General features: G+C 46.1%; 3 protein-coding genes across 7 annotated transcripts in view; 1 reads left to right on the top strand and 2 right to left on the bottom strand.

Annotated features, from left to right (window-relative positions):
- The first annotated feature begins 6120 nt into the window (after window positions 1-6120).
- LOC100497157 (tubulin alpha-1A chain) lies at window positions 6121-9968 on the top strand. The gene is made up of 4 exons (XM_002933945.5): window positions 6121-6223; window positions 8329-8551; window positions 8663-8811; window positions 8911-9968. Exons 1-4 carry the CDS (start codon window positions 6221-6223, stop codon window positions 9889-9891), a joined length of 1356 nt encoding a protein of 451 aa, XP_002933991.1. The 5' UTR covers window positions 6121-6220; the 3' UTR covers window positions 9892-9968.
- A 2042-nt stretch (window positions 9969-12010) lies between these two features.
- Window positions 12011-16806, bottom strand: tuba1al (tubulin alpha 1a like). The gene is given in 6 exon segments (XM_031893882.1): window positions 12011-13480; window positions 13682-13830; window positions 14356-14578; window positions 15943-15972; window positions 15974-16050; window positions 16794-16806. Coding segments are annotated over 6 exon segments (1464 nt in total). The 3' UTR covers window positions 12011-12508.
- Window positions 16807-19564: 2758 nt separating this feature from the next.
- Window positions 19565-24995, bottom strand: part of speg (striated muscle enriched protein kinase) — a 169542-nt gene continuing 164111 nt past the window's right edge. For all 5 annotated transcript variants that reach the window (XM_031892844.1, XM_031892843.1, XM_031892845.1 and 2 more), the window contains 3 exons: window positions 24653-24728; window positions 23119-23268; window positions 19565-22261 (listed from right to left, as the gene is read on the bottom strand). In XM_031892844.1, coding sequence (XP_031748704.1) covers window positions 22048-22261; window positions 23119-23268; window positions 24653-24728 — 440 coding nt within the window. In that variant the 3' untranslated portion in view covers window positions 19565-22047. The remainder of the gene's footprint in view (window positions 22262-23118; window positions 23269-24652; window positions 24729-24995) is intronic.

Here is a 24995-nt window from a genome sequence, read left to right on the forward strand (position 1 = left end):
TAATAAATCTACTTTGGACTCAACTCCCAAACTTGCCGAAAGAAATTAGGAGCCACCCCACCATCGCTGCAACGCTGAATATGTGGTACGACAGCTACGAGAAACACAACCTAGATAGCTCTCCCTTCAACCTTCAGCCTCTCGTATCAAACATAGACTTCCTGCCAAGCCTGGAAAAGAAAATGTTTGATAGATGGAGTACGTACAAGAATAGACCCACCTTGATAAAAGATTTTATAAAGAACCACAGAATTATACCATTGTCCACAATACAAAAACGATGGGGATACCACCCGAGGGACCAATGGAACTACAACCAGCTCCACCATTACATAGAAACTACAAACCTAAAAGATTCCAATAAACAATATACGTGGTGGGAGAACTTAATCATAACCCAAACTAAATTAAAAAGGCCACTGTCGGAACTATACAAACACCTTCTCTGCTCCCTTCATGAGACAAAAAAACCACATCAAACCAGCTGGGAGAAAGAACTAAACATAAAAATACCAACAGAACAGTGGAAAAATATCTACACTTCAATACATAAAGCTTTTACAGCATCTAAAACGCAAGAATTCACATACAAACTAATTACCCGATGGTACTACACCCCAACCAGATTGAAACAAATGTTCCCCACAGCCCAAGACAGCTGTTGGAGATGTCTCCATCATCAAGGCACTTATAGCCACATTTGGTACCACTGCGAAGGACTAAAAGACTACTGGAAAGATGTAACCACAATCACGGAAAAGAGGACTAAAAGACTACTGGAAAGATGTCACCACAATGACGGAAAAGGTCACACAAGAAAACCTATCCACAAATTTCTTACCCAAGTTTATTCTCCACTATGATACACAATCCTCATCGACCATCAAAAATCGACTGCTCCTCTTTATGTTGCAAGCCGCAAAAGCCACCATACCAAAAAAATGGAAGGATAAATCCCCACCGACCAAACAGGAATGGATCTCTCTGCTTGAAGAAACTAGACAAATGGAAGAGATAACAGCGATCATTCATGGAAAAAGTAAAAAATATTGGGAGATATGGTCCCCATGGATAAATTTCCTTAGACTCCAAAAATAGACAAAAAAAACTATCTTAGCGGAATTCCGCACAAATTGAATCCCTAGATAGGGAAACCATATAGCTCTTTCTTTACAAGCAAACCCAAAAAGTGTTTTAATCAAAATGTGAACTAATGTGAAATGTCAATTGGATATTATATAATCCTATGCACCCCCTCCCCCCCCTCTTTCTTTCTGTACCCCCCCCTTCTCCTTGTTAAAATGTTATAAATAAAGATTTAAAAAAAAAAAAGGGGGTGTATGGGAATAGGGGAAGACTTTATTAAAGGACGTCGCCCATTTAGCCGGACTCCAGGCGGAATGTCCGAAACCCACGGCACTATAGCTATTTTACAGAGAAGTGTAGTTTAACAAAAGCACAATTAAAGGGCCTGAGCTTGGACACGGTATTCTACTGGCTTTGCACCGTTCTTATTAGATGTTTATGGCACATCCCGGTGCAATATATAGTGAATAAAGTGCCCCCTATTGTAACATATAGGGATATTATAAGTCACAGAGGGGTTCCTTATAATATATAGTGAATAAAGTGCCCCCTATTGTAACATATAGGGATATTATAAGTCCCCGAGGTGTTCCTTATAATATATAGTGAATAAAGTGCCCCCTATTGTAACATATAGGGATATTATAAGTCCCCGAGGTGTTCCTTATAATATATAGTGAATAAAGTGCCCCCTATTGTAACATATAGGGATATTATAAGTCCCCGAGGTGTTCCTTATAATATATAGTGAATAAAGTGCCCCCTATTGTAACATATAGGGATATTATAAGTCCCCGAGGAGTTCCTTATAATATATAGTGAATAAAGTGCCCCTATTGTAACATATAGGGATATTATAAGCCCCCGAGGAGTTCCTTATAATATATAGTGAATAAAGTGCCCCCTATTGTAACATATAGGGATATTATAAGTCACAGAGGGGTTCCTTATAATATATAGTGAATAAAGTGCCCCCTATTGTAACATATAGGGATATTATAAGTCCCCGAGGTGTTCCTTATAATATATAGTGAATAAAGTGCCCCCTATTGTAACATATAGGGATATTATAAGTCCCCGAGGTGTTCCTTATAATATATAGTGAATAAAGTGCCCCCTATTGTAACATATAGGGATATTATAAGTCCCCGAGGAGTTCCTTATAATATATAGTGAATAAAGTGCCCCTATTGTAACATATAGGGATATTATAAGCCCCCGAGGAGTTCCTTATAATATATAGTGAATAAAGTGCCCCCTATTGTAACATATAGGGATATTATAAGCCCCCGAGGGGTTCCTTATAATATATAGGGAATAAAGTGCCCCCTATTGTAACATATAGGGATATTATAAGCCCCCGAGGGGTTCCTTATAATATATAGGGAATAAAGTGCCCCCTATTGTAACATATAGGGATATTATAAGCCCCCGAGGGGTTCCTTATAATATATAGGGAATAAAGTGCCCCCTATTGTAACATATAGGGATATTATAAGTCCCCGAGGAGTTCCTTATAATATATAGTGAATAAAGTACCCCCTATTGTAACATATAGGGATATTATAAGTCCCCGAGGAGTTCCTTATAATATATAGTGAATAAAGTACCCCCTATTGTAACATATAGGGATATTATAAGTCCCCGAGGAGTTCCTTATAATATATAGTGAATAAAGTACCCCCTATTGTAACATATAGGGATATTATAAGCCCCCGAGGAGTTCCTTATAATAAATAGTGAATAAAGTGCCCCCTATTGTAGCATATAGGGATATTATAAGTCCCCGAGGGGTTCCTTATAATATATAGTGAATAAAGTGCCCCCTATTGTAACATATAGGGATATCATAAACCCCCGAGGGGTTTCTTATAATATATAGTGAATAAAGTGCCCCCTATTGTAACATATAGGGATATTATAAGTCCCCGAGGAGTTCCTTATAATATATAGGGAATAAAGTGCCCCCTATTGTAACATATAGGGATATTATAAGTCCCCGAGGGGTTCCTTATAATATATAGTGAATAAAGTGCCCCCTATTGTAACATATAGGGATATCATAAACCCCCGAGGGGTTTCTTATAATATATAGGGAATAAAGTGCCCCCTATTGTAACATATAGGGATATTATAAGTCCCCGAGGAGTTCCTTATAATATATAGGGAATAAAGTGCCCCCTATTGTAACATATAGGGATATTATAAGTCCCCGAGGAGTTCCTTATAATATATAGTGAATAAAGTACCCCCTATTGTAACATATAGGGATATTATAAGCCCCCGAGGGGTTCCTTATAATATATAGGGAATAAAGTGCCCCCTATTGTAACATATAGGGATATTATAAGCCCCCGAGGGGTTCCTTATAATATATAGGGAATAAAGTACCCCCTATTGTAACATATAGGGATATTATAAGCCCCCGAGGAGTTCCTTATAATATATAGTGAATAAAGTACCCCCTATTGTAACATATAGGGATATTATAAACCCCCGAGGGGTTTCTTATAATATATAGTGAATAAAGTACCCCCTATTGTAACATATAGGGATATTATAAACCCCCGAGGGGTTTCTTATAATATATAGTGAATAAAGTACCCCCTATTGTAACATATAGGGATATTATAAGTCACAGAGGAGTTCCTTATAATATATAGTGAATAAAGTACCCCCTATTGTAACATATAGGGATATTATAAGCCCCCGAGGGGTTCCTTATAATATATAGGGAATAAAGTGCCCCCTATTGTAACATATAGGGATATTATAAGCCCCCGAGGGGTTCCTTATAATATATAGGGAATAAAGTACCCCCTATTGTAACATATAGGGATATTATAAGCCCCCGAGGAGTTCCTTATAATATATAGTGAATAAAGTACCCCCTATTGTAACATATAGGGATATTATAAACCCCCGAGGGGTTTCTTATAATATATAGTGAATAAAGTACCCCCTATTGTAACATATAGGGATATTATAAACCCCCGAGGGGTTTCTTATAATATATAGTGAATAAAGTACCCCCTATTGTAACATATAGGGATATTATAAGTCACAGAGGAGTTCCTTATAATATATAGTGAATAAAGTACCCCCTATTGTAACATATAGGGATATTATAAGTGACTGAGGAGTTCTATGACCTAATAACAGTATGAGGCCGAAGGCTGAGTGCTTTATACAGGTTATGGAACTCCGAGGTGACTTTTAATATCCTCATATTTACAGGGGGTACTTTATTTATTATAAAGTACAAGTTTCAGTGAATCATGTGACAGAAATGACATCACTAGGCTCCGATTACAACTGATGACATAACAAAGCTCCGTATATAAGGATATCATTTACAGTTTTGTCCCACCAGGCTGCGCTGCAAGCAACTCCCTGCACCCTGTAACTGCCCAAACAATAATTAAACAACACTAAAAAGACACAGGATGAACCCTCTGTAAAGTGGAAGGAACCTTTCTGGCCCATAATGTTATTTTATGCTCAGTTACAGAACCCGGGAAACGCAGCAGGCCAATGCAGAAAGACAAGCGTTGGCTGGAAATGTGCACGCATGGCTGTTATGAGTCTGCTCCTGACCCAAGAGGAACATTCCTGAGCCAATAGCCCTTATTTACCAACAGAGAAGCAGGTAACCAATAGCAACCAGTTGTTCATTCTGCTGCGAATTAGACAATGATTGATTGGTTGCTATGGGTTACCATGCTGGTAACACAATTTGGCATCTCTCATGGGCCTCGTTGCTGTTGGTTCCATTCTGCCCAACTTGGTTATTTGAAGATTTACCCCCCAAGGCCACTGGGCAACAGGAGCTGTGGGGCAGGGTTACATGGCGGGAATGGGCAGGGCATTTCCGGACTGAACCTCATTTACTTTTATACCCCACTGGGGGTTCATTTCCAAAGTGTAAAAACAGAATGGGGTGCATAGAGTTGGGCCTGTGTTGGGACAGCGCCGGGGTGGGCTAGAGGGTGCCCGTGTCCTGCCATGAAACACTGGCACTGCCAGCGCCATATACACGGGTGCCCCAGAATTCCCTCCAGCCTCGCAGTGTATCTGTGCCCTCGGCCCAATATTTGTTATCTGATGCCCGGCCCAGTTTGCAAGAGCATATAGGGCATATAGAATCCCTGTGCCATACACCCCATGACTTCATTGTGTAGCCCCCAATGTCACCCTTTCAGCAGCACCCATGGAGCCGCACAACCTCCCCAAATCCCACCCCCTGATTGGCCTTCAGGCTCTGTCACCCTATCCATGGCTTTGGGCCCACTGTTCAGAACAAAACACAGTGATACTTGTGCCTGTAACTGTAGAGGAAGTATATCATGTGACTCTGGGGGGGGGGCAAGCAGGCGTAGGGGTCCCAGTGGAGAGCTTGATAATAAGCAGTATATATCTGGGGCGACTGGGGGGGGTCGTACAACAAAAAGACACAATCTATGGGCAAATAGGAGCCTAGAGACCCTGTACTTTCCCCTTCAGCAATGGCGTGCCCCATGTACCAAGGTAATCACCCATTGGCACACAGTGGCGGGCATGAGGGGGAACAGTTGGCAAAGGTGAATGAGCCCCCCCTTCCCATATCTGTAGAATTTAGGGGAACACCAGCTGCCGAGACCCAAGTTCTGCCCTATAGGGGATTGGATTTTCCTTGTGCAGCTGTGATACCAGAACATTTCTATGGAGGGGGAAAACCAGAACCAGGGACTGGACCTGGCCACAATATGACCTGCGTGAGAATTAAAGTTAAAAATAATATTGTGTTTTCTCATAGTGCCCCCCCCCCCCCCCCCCCCATTTCCCTCCTTTCTGTGCCTTTTTCCCCCTCTCTCCATTCTATGTTGTGCCTCCCAGCTCCCTGCCCCGGGGGGTCCCATTGTCCCTGGATACAGTTGTGTTGTGCTGAGTGGATTGTGTTACACACAGGGAAGGGTTTGTGTTATGGAGACAGTGGGGGGGAGTGACAGTTGTACTCCCCCAGGCTCCCTCCTCCCTCCGGTTACTAAGGACTCTCTGACTCCTATAAAATGGGGCGCAGGGAGGGCAGGGGAGATCAGAACTCCAATATCCGAGCACATAACTTATCGGAACCAGGAGTCTATCAGCCAACAACATGGTGAGTGTGGGACTGGGGGGCTCTCTCTCTGCCAGTTGGGGATAGTGTCTTGTTATATAATTGTAGCTGAAAACAACCTGTAGTTGTAGCTCTGCCAGCCTGTGCCATCTATTCCCTGTGTGCTGCCAGCCTGTGCCATCTATTCCCAGTGTGCTGCCAGCCTGTGCCCTCTATTCCCTGTGTGCTGCCAGCCTGTGCCCTCTATTCCCTGTGTGCTGCCAGCCTGTGCCCTCTATTCCCAGTGTGCTGCCAGCCTGTGCCCTCTATTCCCAGTGTGCTGCCAGCCTGTGCCATCTATTCCTGTGTGCTGTCAGCCTGTGCCCTCTATTCCCAGTGTGCTGCCAGCCTGTGCCATCTATTCCCTGTGTGCTGCCAGCCTGTGCCCTCTATTCCCAGTGTGCTGCCAGCCTGTGCCATCTATTCCCTGTGTGCTGCCAGCCTGTGCCCTCTATTCCCTGTGTGCTGCCAGCCTGTGCCATCTATTCCCTGTGTGCTGCCAGCCTGCGCCCTCTATTCCCTGTGTACTGCCAGCCTGTGCCATCTATTCCCTGTGTGCTGCCAGCCTGTGCCCTCTATTCCCTGTGTGCTGCCAGCCTGTGCCCTCTATTCCCTGTGTGCTGCCAGCCTGTGCCTTCTATTCCCTGTGTGCTGCCAGCCTGTGCCCTCTATTCCCTGTGTGCTGCCAGCCTGTGCCATCTATTCCCTGTGTGCTGCCAGCCTGTGCCCTCTATTCCCTGTGTGCTGCCAGCCTGTGCCCTCTATTCCCTGTGTGCTGCCAGCCTGTGCCCTCTATTCCCTGTGTGCTGCCAGCCTGTGCCCTCTATTCCCAGTGTGCTGCCAGCCTGTGCCCTCTATTCCCTGTGTGCTGCCAGCCTGTGCCTTCTATTCCCTGTGTGCTGCCAGCCTGTGCCCTCTATTCCCAGTGTGCTGCCAGCCTGTGCCCTCTATTCCCTGTGTGCTGCCAGCCTGTGCCTTCTATTCCCTGTGTGCTGCCAGCCTGTGCCCTCTATTCCCAGTGTGCTGCCAGCCTGTGCCCTCTATTCCCTGTGTGCTGCCAGCCTGTGCCCTCTATTCCCTGTGTGCTGCCAGCCTGTGCCCTCTATTCCCTGTGTGCTGCCAGCCTGTGCCCTCTATTCCCAGTGTGCTGCCAGCCTGTGCCCTCTATTCCCTGTGTGCTGCCAGCCTGTGCCCTCTATTCCCTGTGTGCTGCCAGCCTGTGCCCTCTATTCCCTGTGTGCTGCCAGCCTGTGCCTTCTATTCCCTGTGTGCTGCCAGCCTGTGCCCTCTATTCCCTGTGTGCTGCCAGCCTGTGCCTTCTATTCCCTGTGTGCTGCCAGCCTGTGCCCTCTATTCCCTGTGTGCTGCCAGCCTGTGCCCTCTATTCCCTGTGTGCTGCCAGCCTGTGCCCTCTATTCCCTGTGTGCTGCCAGCCTGTGCCCTCTATTCCCTGTGTGCTGCCAGCCTGTGCCTTCTATTCCCTGTGTGCTGCCAGCCTGTGCCCTCTATTCCCTGTGTGCTGCCAGCCTGTGCCCTCTATTCCCTGTGTGCTGCCAGCCTGTGCCCTCTATTCCCTGTGTGCTGCCAGCCTGTGCCCTCTATTCCCTGTGTGCTGCCAGCCTGTGCCCTCTATTCCCTGTGTGCTGCCAGCCTGTGCCCTCTATTCCCAGTGTGCTGCCAGCCTGTGCCCTCTATTCCCTGTGTGCTGCCAGCCTGTGCCCTCTATTCCCTGTGTGCTGCCAGCCTGTGCCCTCTATTCCCTGTGTGCTGCCAGCCTGTGCCTTCTATTCCCTGTGCCACAAGTTTACCAACCATGTTTCATTTCCCCGTTGCCTGAGGTACCCACAGTTCATTACAAGGGTAGAACTTATTGTTGGCAAAGAAACAATATTCATATACTGTAAGAGGGATGGGGATGACTTGTAGTCCCATAGTTTACATGTCCCCACCCCCCATTGCCCCACTAAAGCCTTTACCTCTAACTAGACTTAGACTGTAAGCTCTTTGGGAAAGGGAGACTTGACTTTATATTTAATACCCAATCCCGCGCCCCCTGTAACTGCTGTGCCAACTTCTTACCTTTATCTCCCTGTGTTTCCCCACCACAGAGGGAGTGCATCTCAGTCCATGTGGGGCAGGCAGGAGTGCAGATTGGCAATGCATGCTGGGAGCTGTACTGCCTGGAACATGGGATCCAACCGGACGGCCAGATGCCCAGCGACAAAACCATTGGGGGAGGGGACGATTCCTTCAACACCTTCTTCAGTGAGACCGGAGCCGGGAAGCACGTCCCCCGCGCTGTGTTTGTGGACCTGGAGCCCACTGTGATTGGTGAGTGTGTGGATCACCTTGGGCTGTGATTGGTGGGCAAGTGGTCCCAGTACTATACTGTCACCTTGTTTTTTGTCATTCTAAATATTATCTGCCCCATTTGCCCTACAGATGAGGTTCGGACCGGTACCTACCGGCAGCTTTTCCACCCTGAGCAACTCATCACAGGCAAGGAAGATGCCGCCAATAACTACGCCCGCGGCCATTACACCATCGGCAAGGAGATCATTGACCTGGTGCTGGACAGGATCCGCAAGCTGGTAAGTTTAGTGGCATCTGACTGGGATCCAACAGCTTCATGTTCTTCCAAATGATTTTAAGTTTTATATTTTAGTCTAAAACTTTGTTTTAATTTCAAGGCGGATCAGTGCACAGGACTCCAGGGCTTCCTCATCTTCCACAGCTTCGGGGGGGGCACTGGCTCTGGATTCACCTCCCTGCTGATGGAACGTCTCTCTGTTGACTATGGCAAGAAGTCCAAGCTGGAATTCTCCATCTATCCAGCTCCTCAAATCTCCACGGCTGTGGTGGAACCCTACAACTCCATCCTCACCACCCACACAACACTGGAGCACTCAGACTGTGCCTTCATGGTGGATAATGAAGCCATTTATGATATCTGCAGAAGGAACCTGGACATTGAACGCCCAACCTACACCAACCTGAACCGCCTGATTGGCCAGATTGTGTCCTCTATCACAGCCTCCCTCAGATTTGATGGAGCACTGAATGTGGACCTGACAGAATTCCAAACCAACTTGGTACCCTACCCCCGTATCCATTTCCCTCTGGCCACCTATGCCCCTGTTATCTCTGCAGAGAAAGCTTACCATGAGCAGCTCTCTGTATCCGAGATCACCAATGCTTGCTTTGAGCCAGCCAATCAGATGGTGAAATGTGACCCCCGTCATGGTAAATACATGGCTTGTTGCCTGCTGTACCGCGGTGATGTGGTGCCCAAAGATGTCAATGCTGCTATTGCCACAGTGAAAACCAAGCGCACCATCCAGTTTGTGGACTGGTGCCCAACTGGTTTCAAGGTTGGTATCAACTACCAGCCCCCAACTGTGGTTCCGGGTGGGGATCTGGCCAAGGTACAGCGAGCTGTGTGCATGTTGAGCAACACCACCGCCATTGCTGAGGCCTGGGCTCGCCTGGATCACAAGTTTGACCTTATGTATGCCAAGCGTGCCTTTGTGCACTGGTATGTAGGGGAGGGAATGGAGGAAGGGGAGTTCTCTGAGGCCCGCGAGGATATGGCCGCCCTGGAGAAGGATTATGAGGAGGTCGGAACTGACAGCGTGGAGGGAGAGGGAGAAGAAGAGGGAGAAGAATATTAAAAACTTCTGCTAAGCAGAAAATAATTCTCATATTGCTGAGAAAATACATTTTTAATAAATCATTCATTTTAAACCTTGTCTTGAACATTTCATTTCTCATTGTTTGAATGCTAACATCTTAGCTACCTTTGTGTCTACTTACCTATACCAGCAGGTAGCCACCTTGTTATGGGCTAAGGGGGCCCAGCCTGAAGGCCAGTTAGGGGGGGATTTGGGGTGAGTGCTTATTTGTGCCCTGGGTACCCCTGGAACTATAGCGGGGTGACTGTTACCCCAATGTTTCTATATATCTGTAACCTTGTTATGGGCTAAGGGGGCCCAGCCTGAAGGCCAGTTAGGGGGGGATTTGGGGTGAGTGCTTATTTGTGCCCTGGGTACCCCTGGAACTATAGCGGGGTGACTGTTACCCCAATGTTTCTATATATCTGTAACCTTGTTATGGGCTAAGGGGGCCCAGCCTGAAGGCCAGTTAGGGGGGGATTTGGGGTAAGTGCTTATTTGTGCCCTGGGTACCCCTGGAACTATAGCGGGGTGACTGTTACCCCAATGTTTCTATATATATCTGTAACCTTGTTATGGGCTAAGGGGGCCCAGCCTGAAGGCCAGTTAGGGGGGATTTGGGGTGAGAGCTTATTTGTGCCCTGGGTACCCCTGGAACTATAGCAGGGTGACTGTTACCCCAATGTTTCTATATATCTGTAACCTTGTTATGGGCTAAGGGGGCCCAGCCTGAAGGCCAGTTAGGGGGGGATTTGGGGCGAGTGCTTATTTGTGCCCTGGGTACCCCTGGAACTATAGCGGGGTGACTGTTACCCCAATGTTTCTATATATCTGTAACCTTGTTATGGGCTAAGGGGGCCCAGCCTGAAGGCCAGTTAGGGGGGGATTTGGGGTAAGTGCTTATTTGTGCCCTGGGTACCCCTGGAACTATAGCAGGTTGACTGTTACCCCAATGTTTCTATATATCTGTAACCTTGTTATGGGCTAAGGGGGCCCAGCCTGAAGGCCAGTTAGGGGGGGATTTGGGGTGAGTGCTTATTTGTGCCCTGGGTACCCCTGGAACTATAGCGGGGTGACTGTTACCCCAATGTTTCTATATATCTGTAACCTTGTTATGGGCTAAGGGGGCCCAGCCTGAAGGCCAGTTAGGGGGGGATTTGGGGTGAGTGCTTATTTGTGCCCTGGGCACCCCTGGAACTATAGCAGGGTGACTGTTACCCCAATGTTTCTATATATCTGTAACCTTGTTATGGGCTAAGGGGGCCCAGCCTGAAGGCCAGTTAGGGGGGGATTTGGGGTGAGTGTTTATTTGTGCCCTGGGTACCCCTGGAACTATAGCAGGGTGACTGTTACCCCAATGTTTCTATATATCTGTAACCTTGTTATGGGCTAAGGGGGCCCAGCCTGAAGGCCAGTTAGGGGGGGATTTGGGGTGAGTGCTTATTTGTGCCCTGGGTACCCCTGGAACTATAGCGGGGTGACTGTTACCCCAATGTTTCTATATATCTGTAACCTTGTTATGGGCTAAGGGGGCCCAGCCTGAAGGCCAGTTAGGGGGGGATTTGGGGTGAGTGCTTATTTGTGCCCTGGGTACCCCTGGAACTATAGCGGGGTGACTGTTACCCCAATGTTTCTATATATCTGTAACCTTGTTATGGGCTAAGGGGGCCCAGCCTGAAGGCCAGTTAGGGGGGGATTTGGGGTGAGTGCTTATTTGTGCCCTGGGTACCCCTGGAACTATAGCAGGGTGACTGTTACCCCAATGTTTCTATATATCTGTAACCTTGTTATGGGCTAAGGGGGCCCAGCCTGAAGGCCAGTTAGGGGGGGATTTGGGGTGAGTGCTTATTTGTGCCCTGGGTACCCCTGGAACTATAGCAGGGTGACTGTTACCCCAGGCTTGGGGCTGTGTTCCAAAGTTCCAAAGTTTCCTCATGAGGAATAAACCTAACATTCTAGACAAGAAGATGTAATGGCCCCTCTAGTTCCACCCCAACCTTCCGTTCCTTTTCTATTCCTTAACCTTCTTGTCAATGAGCCCCTTACTACCCCCAAGCAGCCCCCGGACCCTCATCCCTTGGCAACAAAAGTATTACATATTTCCCCCTTATACAATCCAGACATTCACAGCAAATGTTTATTATATCAAGTCAACAGAAAGTACCTACAGTATATTAATAATCTGAATCCCCAGCATTATTGTTAATGGTTGTAAAATACACATACTGGACCCCCTCAGATTGATTGGTATGGCCTGTCAGGTGTTCTACCACCATACAATAGGCCCAGGTCATCCATTGCTGATTCAATCCACGTCCTTCTTCAGAAAGCTAGAAGAGAAGAGTCATCAGATGTTTCACTGGCCGTTTCTAAGCGGTACCAGAATACTCTCCTTTGCTAAATTCATGTTCTTTTGCCAGCAGGTGGCGATGTTTGTGCAAGAGCATTATATAAATAGTGTAAAAACTGCTAATATCTTGAAAACTAAAAGAAACCCGAAATAACAAAAGTGCTCAGATGAGCACTGCGGCAATTCATTTGATTGGGGGTTTACATTCCTGTTAAGGTGCACTGAAATAGTGTTGCTAGAAATGTGAAAACCTCCTCTTCAGAGGTCCTAAATTTCTTCCCCATCCTCCTCTTCCACATATTCACTCGCAATCTCATCATAATCCTTCTCCAGGGCGGCCATATCCTCGCGGGCCTCAGAGAACTCCCCTTCCTCCATTCCCTCCCCTACATACCAGTGCACAAAGGCACGCTTGGCATACATAAGGTCAAACTTGTGATCCAGGCGAGCCCAGGCCTCTGCAATGGCGGTGGTGTTGCTCAACATGCACACAGCTCGCTGTACCTTGGCCAGATCCCCACCCGGAACCACAGTTGGGGGCTGGTAGTTGATACCAACCTTGAAACCAGTTGGGCACCAGTCCACAAACTGGATGGTACGCCTGGATTTGATGCTAGCAATGGCAACATTGACATCTTTGGGCACCACATCACCTCGGTACAGCAGGCAACAAGCCATGTATTTACCATGACGGGGGTCACATTTCACCATCTGGTTGGTTGACTCAAAGCAAGCAGTGGTTATCTCGGCTATGGAAAGCTTCTCATGGTAAGCTCTCTCAGCAGAGATAACCGGCGCATAGGAAATTACAGGGAAATGGATACGAGGGAATGGCACCAAGTTGGTTTGGAATTCTGCCAGGTCCACATTCAGAGCTCCATCAAATCTGAGGGAGGCTGTGATAGAGGACACAATCTGGCCAATCAGGCGATTCAGGTTAGAGTGGGTTGGGCGTTCAATGTCCAGGTTCCTTTGACAGATGTCATAAATGGCTTCGTTATCCACCAAAAAGGCGCAGTCGGAATGCTCCAGGGTTGCATGAGTGGTGAGGATGGAGTTGTAGGGTTCCACCACAGCTGTGGACATTTTAGGAGATGGATAGATGGAAAATTCCAGCTTGGACTTTCTTCCATAGTCAACAGAGAGACGTTCCATCAGCAGGGAGGTGAATCCAGAGCCAGTGCCCCCCCCGAAGCTGTGGAAGATGAGGAAGCCCTGGAGTGCAGTGCACTGATCCGCCTAAGAGAAGACAAATCATGGTCATACAAAATGCGCTATTCACTCACAACATCTCAAGACCTCTGCTTTTCAAGTTATGTTCACCCAATCATATCCATGCCCCAGTGGAGCTTGCAATCTACTTTTGCTTTCAGAGTCAGCCATACCCCTTTTATGCTTTGGAAACATTGGGCAGATCACAATAATCCACATCGGCCTCACCATCTTGCGGATTCTTTCCAGCACAAGATCAACAATCTCCCTCCCAATGGTGTAATGACCACGTGCGTAGTTATTGGCGGCGTCCTCCATGCCCGTAATGAGTTGCTCAGGGTGGAACAGCTTTTGATAGGCCCCTTTCCGAACCTCATCTGTAGGGAAGAAGCGATGTTGGTTAAACAGTGGGTAAAAGTAAAATTGGTGGGGCAGGTGCTGTAGGGCTGAGACCTATTGAGAAGACCTCTGCAAGCAAAAGGACCAACCAACCAAAAGCTCATTCTTTGTGCGTTTACCCATACTCCTAGGTTTTTAGGTTCAGCTGTACTAATAACAAGGGCAAATCAAGGGCTTGGGGTATTGGCAGGAATATTCCTAGAACTTAGACCCAATTGAAAAGGCAGCACCACTTCTGGCAAGAGAATAAAATCCTAATTTGAGGCCCAGGCATGGCCAATCCACCAGAGAACCTACCTACATTCTGATAAGTCCCATCCATTTGGGGTCCATGATTTGGAGGAATAAAATACCAGTTTTACTTTATCTTTATATCCCTTCTCTATAAATAGCATTGTCATCGGCTGTCAGTTTTATCTGAGGGGCCAGTAAAGTACCCAAGAGGTGCCAACCCTGTTGGTGCCCCAACACATCGCAGCTCCATCTTGATCAAGACCACTCACCTATGACAGTTGGTTCCAGATCCACAAACACGGCATGGGGTACATATTTACCCCCACTCGTCTCATTGAAGAAAGTGCTGAAAGATTCATCCTCTTCGCTTACAATTTCATCTCCAATCAGTCGCCCGTCTGGCAGGATCCCATGTTCCAGGCAGTACAGCTCCCAGCATGCATTGCCAATCTGCACCCCCGCCTGCCCCACGTGGACTGAGATGACCTCTCTCTGTAGCGGGAAATGATAAGAATATCAGAATAAATCTGGATTTGAGGTTATTTGGTATAGCCTGGGTGAACAGCACAGAGGGAATGCAGGGTTGGGGGGAGGCAGCTCAGTAGGACTGTGCCATAAGCAGCGCCAATGTCTGGGCACCGGGTGCCCCCGGCAATAATACGGCTCCTGTTACACAGAGAGGTTTGTTTGCCTCACGCGTCTCAGGAAGAAATTGCAATGATCTGCAGCTCTTCCCTGCATTAGGACAAAATGGTGACAGTAGGGCAAGATGGAGACAGTAGGGCAAGATGGAGACAGTAGGGCAAGATGGAGACAGTAGGGCAAGATGGAGACAGTAGGGCAAGATGGAGACAGTAGGACAAGATGGAGACAGTAGGGCAAGATGGAGACAGTAGGGCAAGATGGTGACAGAAGGGCAAGATGGTGACAGTAGGACAAGGTGGAGACAGTAGTAGAAGTGGAGAGAATAGGGCAAGATGGGGACAGTAGGGCAAGAAGGAGACAGTAGGACAAGGTGGAGACAGTAGTAGAAGTGGAGAGAATAGGGCAAGATGGGGACAGTAGGGCAAGAAGGAGACAGTAGGACAAGATGGAGACAGTAGGGCAAGATGGAGACAGTAGGGCAAGATGGAGACAGTAGTAGAAGTAGAGAGAGTAGGGCAAGATGAGGACAGTAGGGCAAGAAGGAGACAGTAGGACAAGATGGAGACAGTAGGGCAAGATGGAGACAGTAGGGCAAGATGGACACAGTAGGGCAAGATGGAGACAGTAAGGCAAGATGGAGACAGTAGGGCAAGAAGGAGACAGTAGGGCAAGATGGAGACAGTAGGGCAAGAAGGAGACAGTAGGGCAAGATGGAGACAGTAGGGCAAGATGGAGACAGTAGGGCAAGAAGGAGACAGTAGGGCAAGATGGAGACAGTAGGGCAAGAAGGAGACAGTAGGGCAAGATGGAGACAGTAGGGCAAGATGGAGACAGTAGGGCAAGAAGGAGACAGTAGGACAAGATGGAGACAGTAGGGCAAGATGGAGACAGTAGGGCAAGAAGGAGACAGTAGGACAAGATGGAGACAGTAGGAGAAGATGGAGACAGTAGGAGAAGATGGAGACAGTAGGAGAAGATAGAGACAAGATGATGAAAGTAAGATCTGTTTTTCCCCATAACAGCTAACATATGCCCTGGCCATACCCACTCCTATAAAAGAAACATGCAGGCAAGCAAGAGGCAGGCCTATGGCCCTCTGAAAATAACATTAAGAAACCCCTTTATCTGGCTGTGAGTGAATGCTGGTAGCTGTAGTTCTGTACCGGCTGCCACAAAAAATACAATGAATAGAAATGAATGAGGTTCCTTACGTGGGATGAGACCGACGCCATCGCAGAGCAAACTGGTGTCCGATACAGAGAAATGACTTTGCAGGGAGCTGCCCAGTGTAGGAATGGCCCCGGGACAATAACATGGGGCTTTATGGGCCACAAGTAACAGTCAGACACATAGTTACAACTCCCAATGTCACATCAGCTGCAAATCTTCTTGTTTCATTGGCTGGGACTAAACGCATCTCATTCAGGGCCAGACATTTATGAATTGTTAACCCTTGTGCCACTCTCTACCTGGCATTGGGGTACTTTCCTAGGGGTGGTACAAACACTCCCCTGAGAGCTGCAGTTCTGTCCCCCTAAAACCAAGAATCAGATATGGTCTGGGCTGGAAGAATTCTGATTGGTTGACAGCTGCTCAATATTAAGCTGGTGCTACAGGGGGAAACTCCACTTATTTATAAGGTCACCATGTGTGGGGTGCCAAATCATCCTGCGAGCCAATGATTGAACACATACAGAGCCTAGGTAGGCCCCTCAGCTGTGGGCTGTAAGTGTGGCCCCAATAGGGCCCAGCCAACAGGATTTTGCAGCCTACAGGAACAAGCCCATTGTTTTGGCCACACTGTGCCCAATGAACTCCTTCAAAAAGGTAGGACCCTTTACATTTCTGCTTCCCATTGGGTCCCTACACTTGTGATACCCACCTGGCCACTAGTGAAATGAACACTCCTCACTGGGACCTTTGACTGCCCAGGTTACTAGTCCTCCTTATCTCACCTACACCTCCTCTTGGCTTGAACTAAAAGGGAAACCCCTACTTTAGTGGGTCCTTCATGACTGATGGTACCAAGGAGACTTCTTCTGGGGGATGTATTCCCACCCACAGGAAGTGCTCATGGTCAGATGATCACTGTGTGCACATAGTTATTAAGCTCCCCCTGCTGGGGCACAAATCTGCTCCTGTGGGAATCTGTGCCAATGGGTTATACAAAGGCAACGGTGCAGGAAGTCCTCTCCTCTTCCTCTCCTGCAGTATCATGGAGCCTTAACTGTTCTTCACTTCTTTTGGTGCCGGACTCTGCAGGTACCAATTGGACCGGGCCAGTTGAACATACCTGGTGGCTGTATTCTAAGCCCCCCCAGCAGGGGATCCCACCTGTTGTTTAGACTTTAATAATGAGAAACTCTCATGGAATGGTTATATGCCTACCCATTCAGGGGCACAAATACCCTCTTGCTAGTACAGATGCACTATATACACATACATACAATGTACAGAATGCAAGAGCAAGCAGAAGGAGCACCAAGGGCCACAGCATGCATTCTGGGAAATGTAGTTCTGCCACTCTTATGGCGCAGCTGCAACAGAAAGACCTTCCCAGCGAGGGAGATGATACGAGAGTACAATGAATTTGTGTGTCAGAAAGAGACAGTTTTGTGTGTCTGACCTTGTAGTGTAACACACTGTGTATTGTATGACAGGATAGTGTATGGGGTTGTACAGCTGTAATGCCACTGTAATGCCATTATACACACAATGGCTGACATTCTGTTAAATAATTAAAGTTATATAAAATAGGGGGGCTGACGGGCTGATGTAGGAAAAAGGCTTTGCACCCCATTGTTGGTGAGAGAAATAACATGAATCATTTGGCAGACCTTTCCCTGATTCCCAGGTAGGGTGCCACCTAGCCGGTACGACATTGCCAAGGCTGGGGCCGGATTCGCAAATGAAGTTGCCAGTAAATTTACCCTTAAGATTATCCCCTGCCCCCCCCACCCCCGATCCTCTCCTGAACCTTGATGTTTTGCTACATTCCAGTATATGTCCCCAAGGATAAAAATAGAGGAGGGCAGTACTTTGGCGAAGCTCCATTCTATTGCAGTAGGAGAGATGGACAGAACTTTAGTCAGGCTCCATTTTATTGCAAAAATACAGAAGGACAGAACTTTTCTTTGTAATAATAAAACAGTACCTGTACTTGATCCCAACTAAGATATAATTACCCCTTATTGGGGCAGAACAGCCCTATTGGGTTTATTTCATGGTTAAATGATTCCCTTTTCTCTGTAATAATAAAACAGTACCTGTACTTGATCCCAACTAAGATATAATTACCCCTTATTGGGGGCAGAACAGCCCTATTGGGTTTATTTAATGGTTAAATGATTCCCTTTTCTCTGTAATAATAAAACAGTACCTGTACTTGATCCCAACTAAGATATAATTACCCCTTATTGTGGGCAGAACAGCCCTATTGGGTTTATTTAATGGTTAAATGATTCCCTTTTCTCTGTAATAATAAAACAGTACCTGTACTTGATCCCAACTAAGATATAATTACCCCTTATTGTGGGCAGAACAGCCCTATTGGGTTTATTTAATGGTTAAATGATTCCCTTTTCTCTGTAATAATAAAACAGTACCTGTACTTGATCCCAACTAAGATATAATTACCCCTTATTGGGGGCAGAACAATCTTATTGGGTTTATTTAATGTTAAAATGATTTTTCAGTAGACTTACATCTATGGAGGTCCAAATTATAGAAGTCTTTCCATAATTTACCCCTAATCCAGAAAAACCCTGGTCCTAAGCATTCTGCCTAACAGGTCCCATTCCTGTACTTTCATCTATTCTTCCTTCCATTTCTCCTCTTTGTTCTCATATAAAAACAGGGAATGGCCATGATACAGGGGTGCAGGAGGGCCCGGGACACCGGGAGTTTTCCTAGTATTTTGGAGGGCCAGCCTGACGCAGCTTCTTATTCATATAAGTCACCAGTTGTATGTTATACATAGATTCCATTGAAACAGGGGCCACTTGCCTTTTGCAGGCAGCAGAAGAAATCCATAATTCAGGTCTCCAAAAAGGTTAATTTTGGCAAATTTGGTAACACTCTGGAAGCCAGCCACCACTGATCCCAACTCCAATGGGCCACTGTTAAAAATTAAAGATGGCTGTGCATTCCACAGTGGAACACACGGCCATCATTAATTTTTAACAGTGGAGTAAGCAGCGCAGTGGAGCTGGAATGGCAGAGGCTGGGGGTGGAGCAGGAGCAGAAAATGGTGGTGGCTGGGTGGTGGGCCCTTGAGTCGGGTACCCGTTGGGCCCCTGGTACCCCAGTCCGACCCTGTTCATACTGTATTTATCAGCCATAAGATATGAGTATAACTATCTTTAATTTTTACCAGTGAAGTAAGTGACGCATTGGAGCATTGGCCGCTGTTAAAATTAAAGATGGCTGTGCATTCCACAGTGGAACACACGGCCATCTTTAATTTTTAACAGTGAAGTAAGCAGCGCAGTGGAGCTGGAACGGCAGAGGCTGGGGGTGGAGCAAGAGCAGAAAATGGTGGTGGCTGGGTGGTGGGCTCTTGAGTCGGGTACCTGGGGGCCACCACAGTGGAGAGTATAACTATCTTTAATTCTTACCAGTGAAGTAAGTGACGCAATGGAGTGGAAATTGTTATGTCTTGGTGGCCCTTGAGTCGGCCACCCGTTGGGCCCTTGATACCCCAGTCCGACCCTGTTCATACTGCATTTATCAGCCCTACGATATGAGCAAGGCCCTGCCCTTTCAGCAATAGGAATGGTTTGCTACCTGCGACAAGCACCCAGGTTAGTGTAAGAAAAGAGAGGGAGAAATTGATGGGGTCGTGCGTCTTTTTTTTATTTTATTTGAAGGTTTTTCCACACCAAAAAAAAAAGGGGGAAAAAAGACAAAACACAAAGAAAGCAACACAAGGTGAATAAATAAAAGAAAAAAATAATCTACTCAGAATGAAAGAATAAATAAACAACTCAAGAGCAGCTTTAGGGGAGAGACCCCCCCCCCACCAAATGTACAAACTCAGAGAGGGGAGCATTCAAGTTAGTTTGACCCCCCCAGAGCTGAATCGTTTAGCCCTTTCACCCCTGGATCTGCAGAGCCTCCTACTCTCCAGTGGGTACATCTTGTTTCAACTCTAGGTACCTGGCAGTGCCCAACACATTGTGCTGGCCAATAATATTTCCCATTAACATTCACCTTTTCCCATAGTATTCCCTGCTGGAATAGCATTGTCTATAACTAACATCCATCTGCTCTCTCCCAACGATACATCTCTAGTCTTTCTTTCCCTTTACTGTGAGCGTCACGGCTGTGTCCCGCGGAAATAACCTAATTATCTAGTGAGAGCAGCTTGGGATTTCAGAGTTTATCTCTACAATGTTTGGGTTTCACCTCTGCATTGCCAAGGTGCCATACAAGCCATGCTTCCTTGGGTGCCATAGACACTCTTAAATGCCAAGTAACAAATAAAGCAAAGAAACAGAAAGCATTGGGGTCAGTGGGAAGCAACCTATGCTCCACTGTGTATTTGCCTTTACTGTCCCTGTGCGGGGCACATTGCCATGCCCATTGCCGTGCCAGTCTTTGCTATACCGTAGAAATGCAACTCCAGAGTTTGACGCACAACTTGACTCCAAAGCTAAGCTCACCCCTTTTGTTCCGAGTTCCCTACAGTAACATTCAGTATCTTTAGATCTCCTAGATATTCTGCAGCTCCACCATAAAGCACAATATTTTGGAGTTTAGAGAATGAAGTATCTCTCATCTTTCAAGTACAGCTCAGAGGGTTTCCACTAGAACTCAAAGGATGAGGAATAAGGTGCTAGGCTGATCAACACTTTCTATTCAGTATTCAGAGTTGTTATGAGACCATTCCTAGGCCAGTATTTCAGACAGTAAAACATGGCTGTTAGGAAACCATCCCTAGAAAGGAATTATATGGCTGTTATTAAACCACTACTGAACCTTTTTTTTTCCCACACAGGAAAGCAAAACCAATCCACAACATGGTGGTTATGAAGCCATTCCTGAGCCGGTGTCTTGTGTAGGAACAATATGGCCGTTAAAAAGCCATTCCTGAGCCAATATCTCATGTAGGAACAATATGGCTCTTATGAAGCCATTCCTGAGCCAATATCTCAGGTAGGAACTACATGGCTGTTATGAAGTCATTCCTGAGCCAATATCTCATGTTGGGAGAACATGGCTATTATGTTGCCATTCCTGAGCCAATATCTCTGGTAGGAACAACATGGCTGTTATGATGCCATTCCTGAGCCAATATCTCAGGTAGGATTAACATGGCTGTTATGATGCCATTCCTGAGCCAATACCTCAGATAGGAACAACATGGCTGCTATGAAGCCATTCCTGAGCCAATATCTCATGTTGGAAGAACATGGCTGTTATGAAGCCATTCCTGTACTAGTATCTTAGGTAGGAACAACACGGCTGTATTGAAGTCATTCCTGAACCAATATCTCATGTAGGAACAACATGGCTGTTATGAAGCCATTGCTGTACTAGTCTCTTAGGTAGGAACAACATGGCTATAATGTAGCCATTCCGGAACCAGTCCTCCAGGAAGGGACAACAAGGCTGTAATGAGAAAGTATTTCATGTAGGAAGACACAGCCTTCCTGAAGCCATTCCTGAGCTAACTTCTCGAGTAGAACTGAACGTAGCATGACTGCCCTGACCGTACTTTATTTGTTAAGCAACCTAGGGAAGTTTTATTAGCCTAAATACAAAAGAAAAACACCTTAGTTAAACATTTGCCCACCTAAACGTTAAGACCACTTGCTGTGTTTCCTTCAGGATGCCAGACGGTTTCTGGGAAATTAGCATTTGTGTAAACCAGGGGATCGATAATTGAAAAACAAGATCACGGTTACTCAGAGAAATCTCTGCAGCCCATAGTGGAACCTTAGGTCACATCCGGCTAAGATCATAGGTGAATCATTTAAAGCGGTTGCCAGTTTTTCTTAGGGTTGGCAGTTGGGAGTTTGTCACATGCATCATGCACCCCATTTTCAAGTATTTCCTCCCCCTCAGTTTTATTAGACTCCGCTGCTGTCATTGAGGTATATTGACCTAATATTCTTTTTTTCTTAGGCTTCTCTGGGATTCCTTGTCCCAGTAGATTGTAAGGGACCCTCTCTGTATATAGAAAGGGTATGACTTGTGTCTCCTTCTCTGGCCAGACCGACTTCCCTGAGACCCCTGAGGGTCCTCCATGATCCAGTGGAATGCTCCTATGGCTTCTTGGCCAACTTATTTAATAAAGAGTCTGCTCTTGAAGGTCACTGAGTGACAGGAGCTGAGGGCTGGCTTCCGTGGTACGAACGAAGGAGGACTTTGTGCTTAGTGGCTGTGTCTGCGCGTCTCCTCTGTTGCTCCACGAGGAACTCTTTGAGCTTGTTAGTGGTGAAGGTTAGGGTTTGGCGTCTAAGCTTCATTAGGTAGGCATCCTGGAGCCAGGGATTGGAAAAACATTCCTTAAGTGATGGGCGGCTCCTGGAATAATAATATAAATGGAAAAGTATGTTCAGTGTTTAGCTGTTGGACTTGGAATCCATTATACAGAATGACTATGAAGATTTTCATTCATCCAGGTCATGATATATCCAATATAAATAAATCTAAAGCAACTGGACTTGTTAAGTAATCATTGAAGATGTATCACTACTCATCCGAGCAGCTTATTCAGTTCAACTGACTGGGATGGGAAGCCCTCAGCATATGTACTCTCCCACTAATCCAATCATAATGGCCCTTCAGAAAGGTGACATCTGAAACTCACAGAGGTGTGAATTCTGTGGAGTTACTTTGAGAGGATTCTCAAGTATCATGCAACTTTTTAGAGTGAATGGATGTGTGAAGAGTTCTGAAACGCCAGGGTACAGATGTTAGAACAGCATTGTATGTAGCAGACAGATGGTGTCGAAGTCCCCCACCTCTGTTTAGGGATGGTTTCTCCACTTATACATAAGCTGAGAACTTCCCATACCAGTTGAACTGAAGAAGCTGCTCGGATGAGTAGTGAAACGTCTTCAATGATTACTTAACAAGTCCAGTTGCTTTAGATTTATTTATATTGGACATTATACAGAATGTTCTGTGCGTTGTATGGAGAACAGAGACCTGTGGAAATTCTCTTAGTGCCGAGCAGGGGACTCACAAATATCTTTTGCTTGATGTGAGTGTGTTAGCAAAAAAGCCTATAGGAGTACTTACTATAATATAAATATTTAATATCTAATATGGGACTAAGACTATCAAATCTTCACACAGAGATTGGGGCATTGGAGCAATAAGAGGGGCCTTTGCCACAAACACAACTCAGAATAATAAAGTCACACACAGCTACTAACCAAGGATATATAGTCAGGATCTTGCGAATGAAGAGGGAAGCACTTTGGGAGGCGTTGGAATACAATTTAAAGATATCAAATCGTCCCGACAAGATCTTGTTCTCGGTTTCCACGGGGTCCAGCTCAAAGAACGGAGAGCGGCCGCTGAGCCTGCACCGTGGGAAATACAGAATGGAGAATTGTGGGAAAGAAGCAGTTTAAAAGACAATTGATATATTAGCTGGAGCAATATGTCCTGATGCAGCATTGCTTTGGACTTTGCTAAAGCGTTTGATACAGTACCTCACAGAAGGTTAATGATCAAATTAAGGAATATTGGCCTAGAACATAATATTTGTAATTGGATAGAGAACTGGCTGAAGGATAGAGTACAAAGAGTGGTTGTAAATGGAACATTTTCTAATTGGACCAGTGTGGTTAGTGGAGTACCGCAGGGGTCAGTCCTTGGGCCTTTGCTTTTTAACTTGTTTATTAATGACCTGGAGGTGGGCATAGACAGTACTGTTTCTATTTCTGCTGATGACACTAAATTGTGCAAAACTATAAGTTCCATGCAGGATGCTGCCGCTTTGCAGAGCGATTTGACAAAATTAGATAACTGGGCAGCAAACTGGAAAATGAGGTTCAATGTTGATAAGTGCAAAGTTATGCACTTTGGTAGAAATAATATAAACGCAAACTATCTACTGAATGGGAGTGTGTTGGGGGTTTCCTTAATGGAGAAGGATCTGGGGGTTTTTGTTGATAACAAGTTGTCTAATTCCAGGCAGTGTCATTCTGTGGCTACTACAGCAAATAAAGTGCTGTCTTGTATAAAAAAGGGCATTGACTCAAGGGATGAGAACATAATTTTGCCCCTTTATAGGTCCCTGGTAAGGCCTCACCTTGAGTATGCAGTGCAGTTTTGGGCTCCAGTCCTTAAGAAGGATATTAATGAGCTGGAGAGAGTGCAGAGACGTGCAACTAAACTGGTTAAGGGGATGGAAGATTTAAACTATGAGGTTAGACTGTCGAGGTTGGGGTTGTTTTCTCTGGAAAAGAGGCGCTTGCGAGGGGACATGATTACTCTGTACAAGTACATTAGAGGGGATTATAGGCAGTTGGGGGATGTTCTTTTTTCCCATAAAAACAATCAACGCACCAGAGGTCACCCCTTTAGATTAGAGGAAAGGAGTTTCCATTTGAAGCAGCGTAGGTGGTTTTTCACGGTGAGGGCAGTGAGGCTGTGGAATGCCCTTCCTAGTGATGGGGTAATGGCAGATTCTGTTAATGCCTTTAAGAGGGGCCTGGATGAGTTCTTGATCAATCAGAATATCCAAGGCTATTGTGATACTAATATCTACAGTTAGTACTAGTGGTTGTATTTATAGTTTATGTATGTGAGTGTATAGATTGGTAGGTGTGGGTTAGGTGTGCTGGGTTTACTTGGATGGGTTGAACTTGATGGACACAGGTCTTTTTTCAACCCTATGTAACTATGTAACTATGCTTGTAAGAAAAGCAGTTAATAGAAATTGTGATAACAAATACTTACATTATGTAAGTCAGAACGCCTACACCCCAAATATCAGCTGCTGGGCCTACTGCGTCACCTTTGAGCATTTCGGGGGCTGCAAATGAAAGGCACAGGGTTAGGAACAACAAGAAATGTGCAAGAAAGGAAGACGACAACCAGACAGGCCAATCAGTATGAGTCTGGCCCCTGGGCCAATGACTGGATCCTAACGTGGGCCTATAAACCAATCACCAGCGTGATCCTCGCCTGAGGGCATTTCCAAACTTGGGCCATCAAAAGGGCCCCAAACACTGGGCAATTTTTCACTGTAATCATTTATAGGCTACTATACTGGCTACTTTACTATATACCTTTGGGCCAA

The sequence above is a fragment of the Xenopus tropicalis genome, chromosome 9 (assembly GCF_000004195.4).
Source record: "Xenopus tropicalis strain Nigerian chromosome 9, UCB_Xtro_10.0, whole genome shotgun sequence".
Lineage (NCBI taxonomy): Eukaryota > Metazoa > Chordata > Amphibia > Anura > Pipidae > Xenopus > Xenopus tropicalis.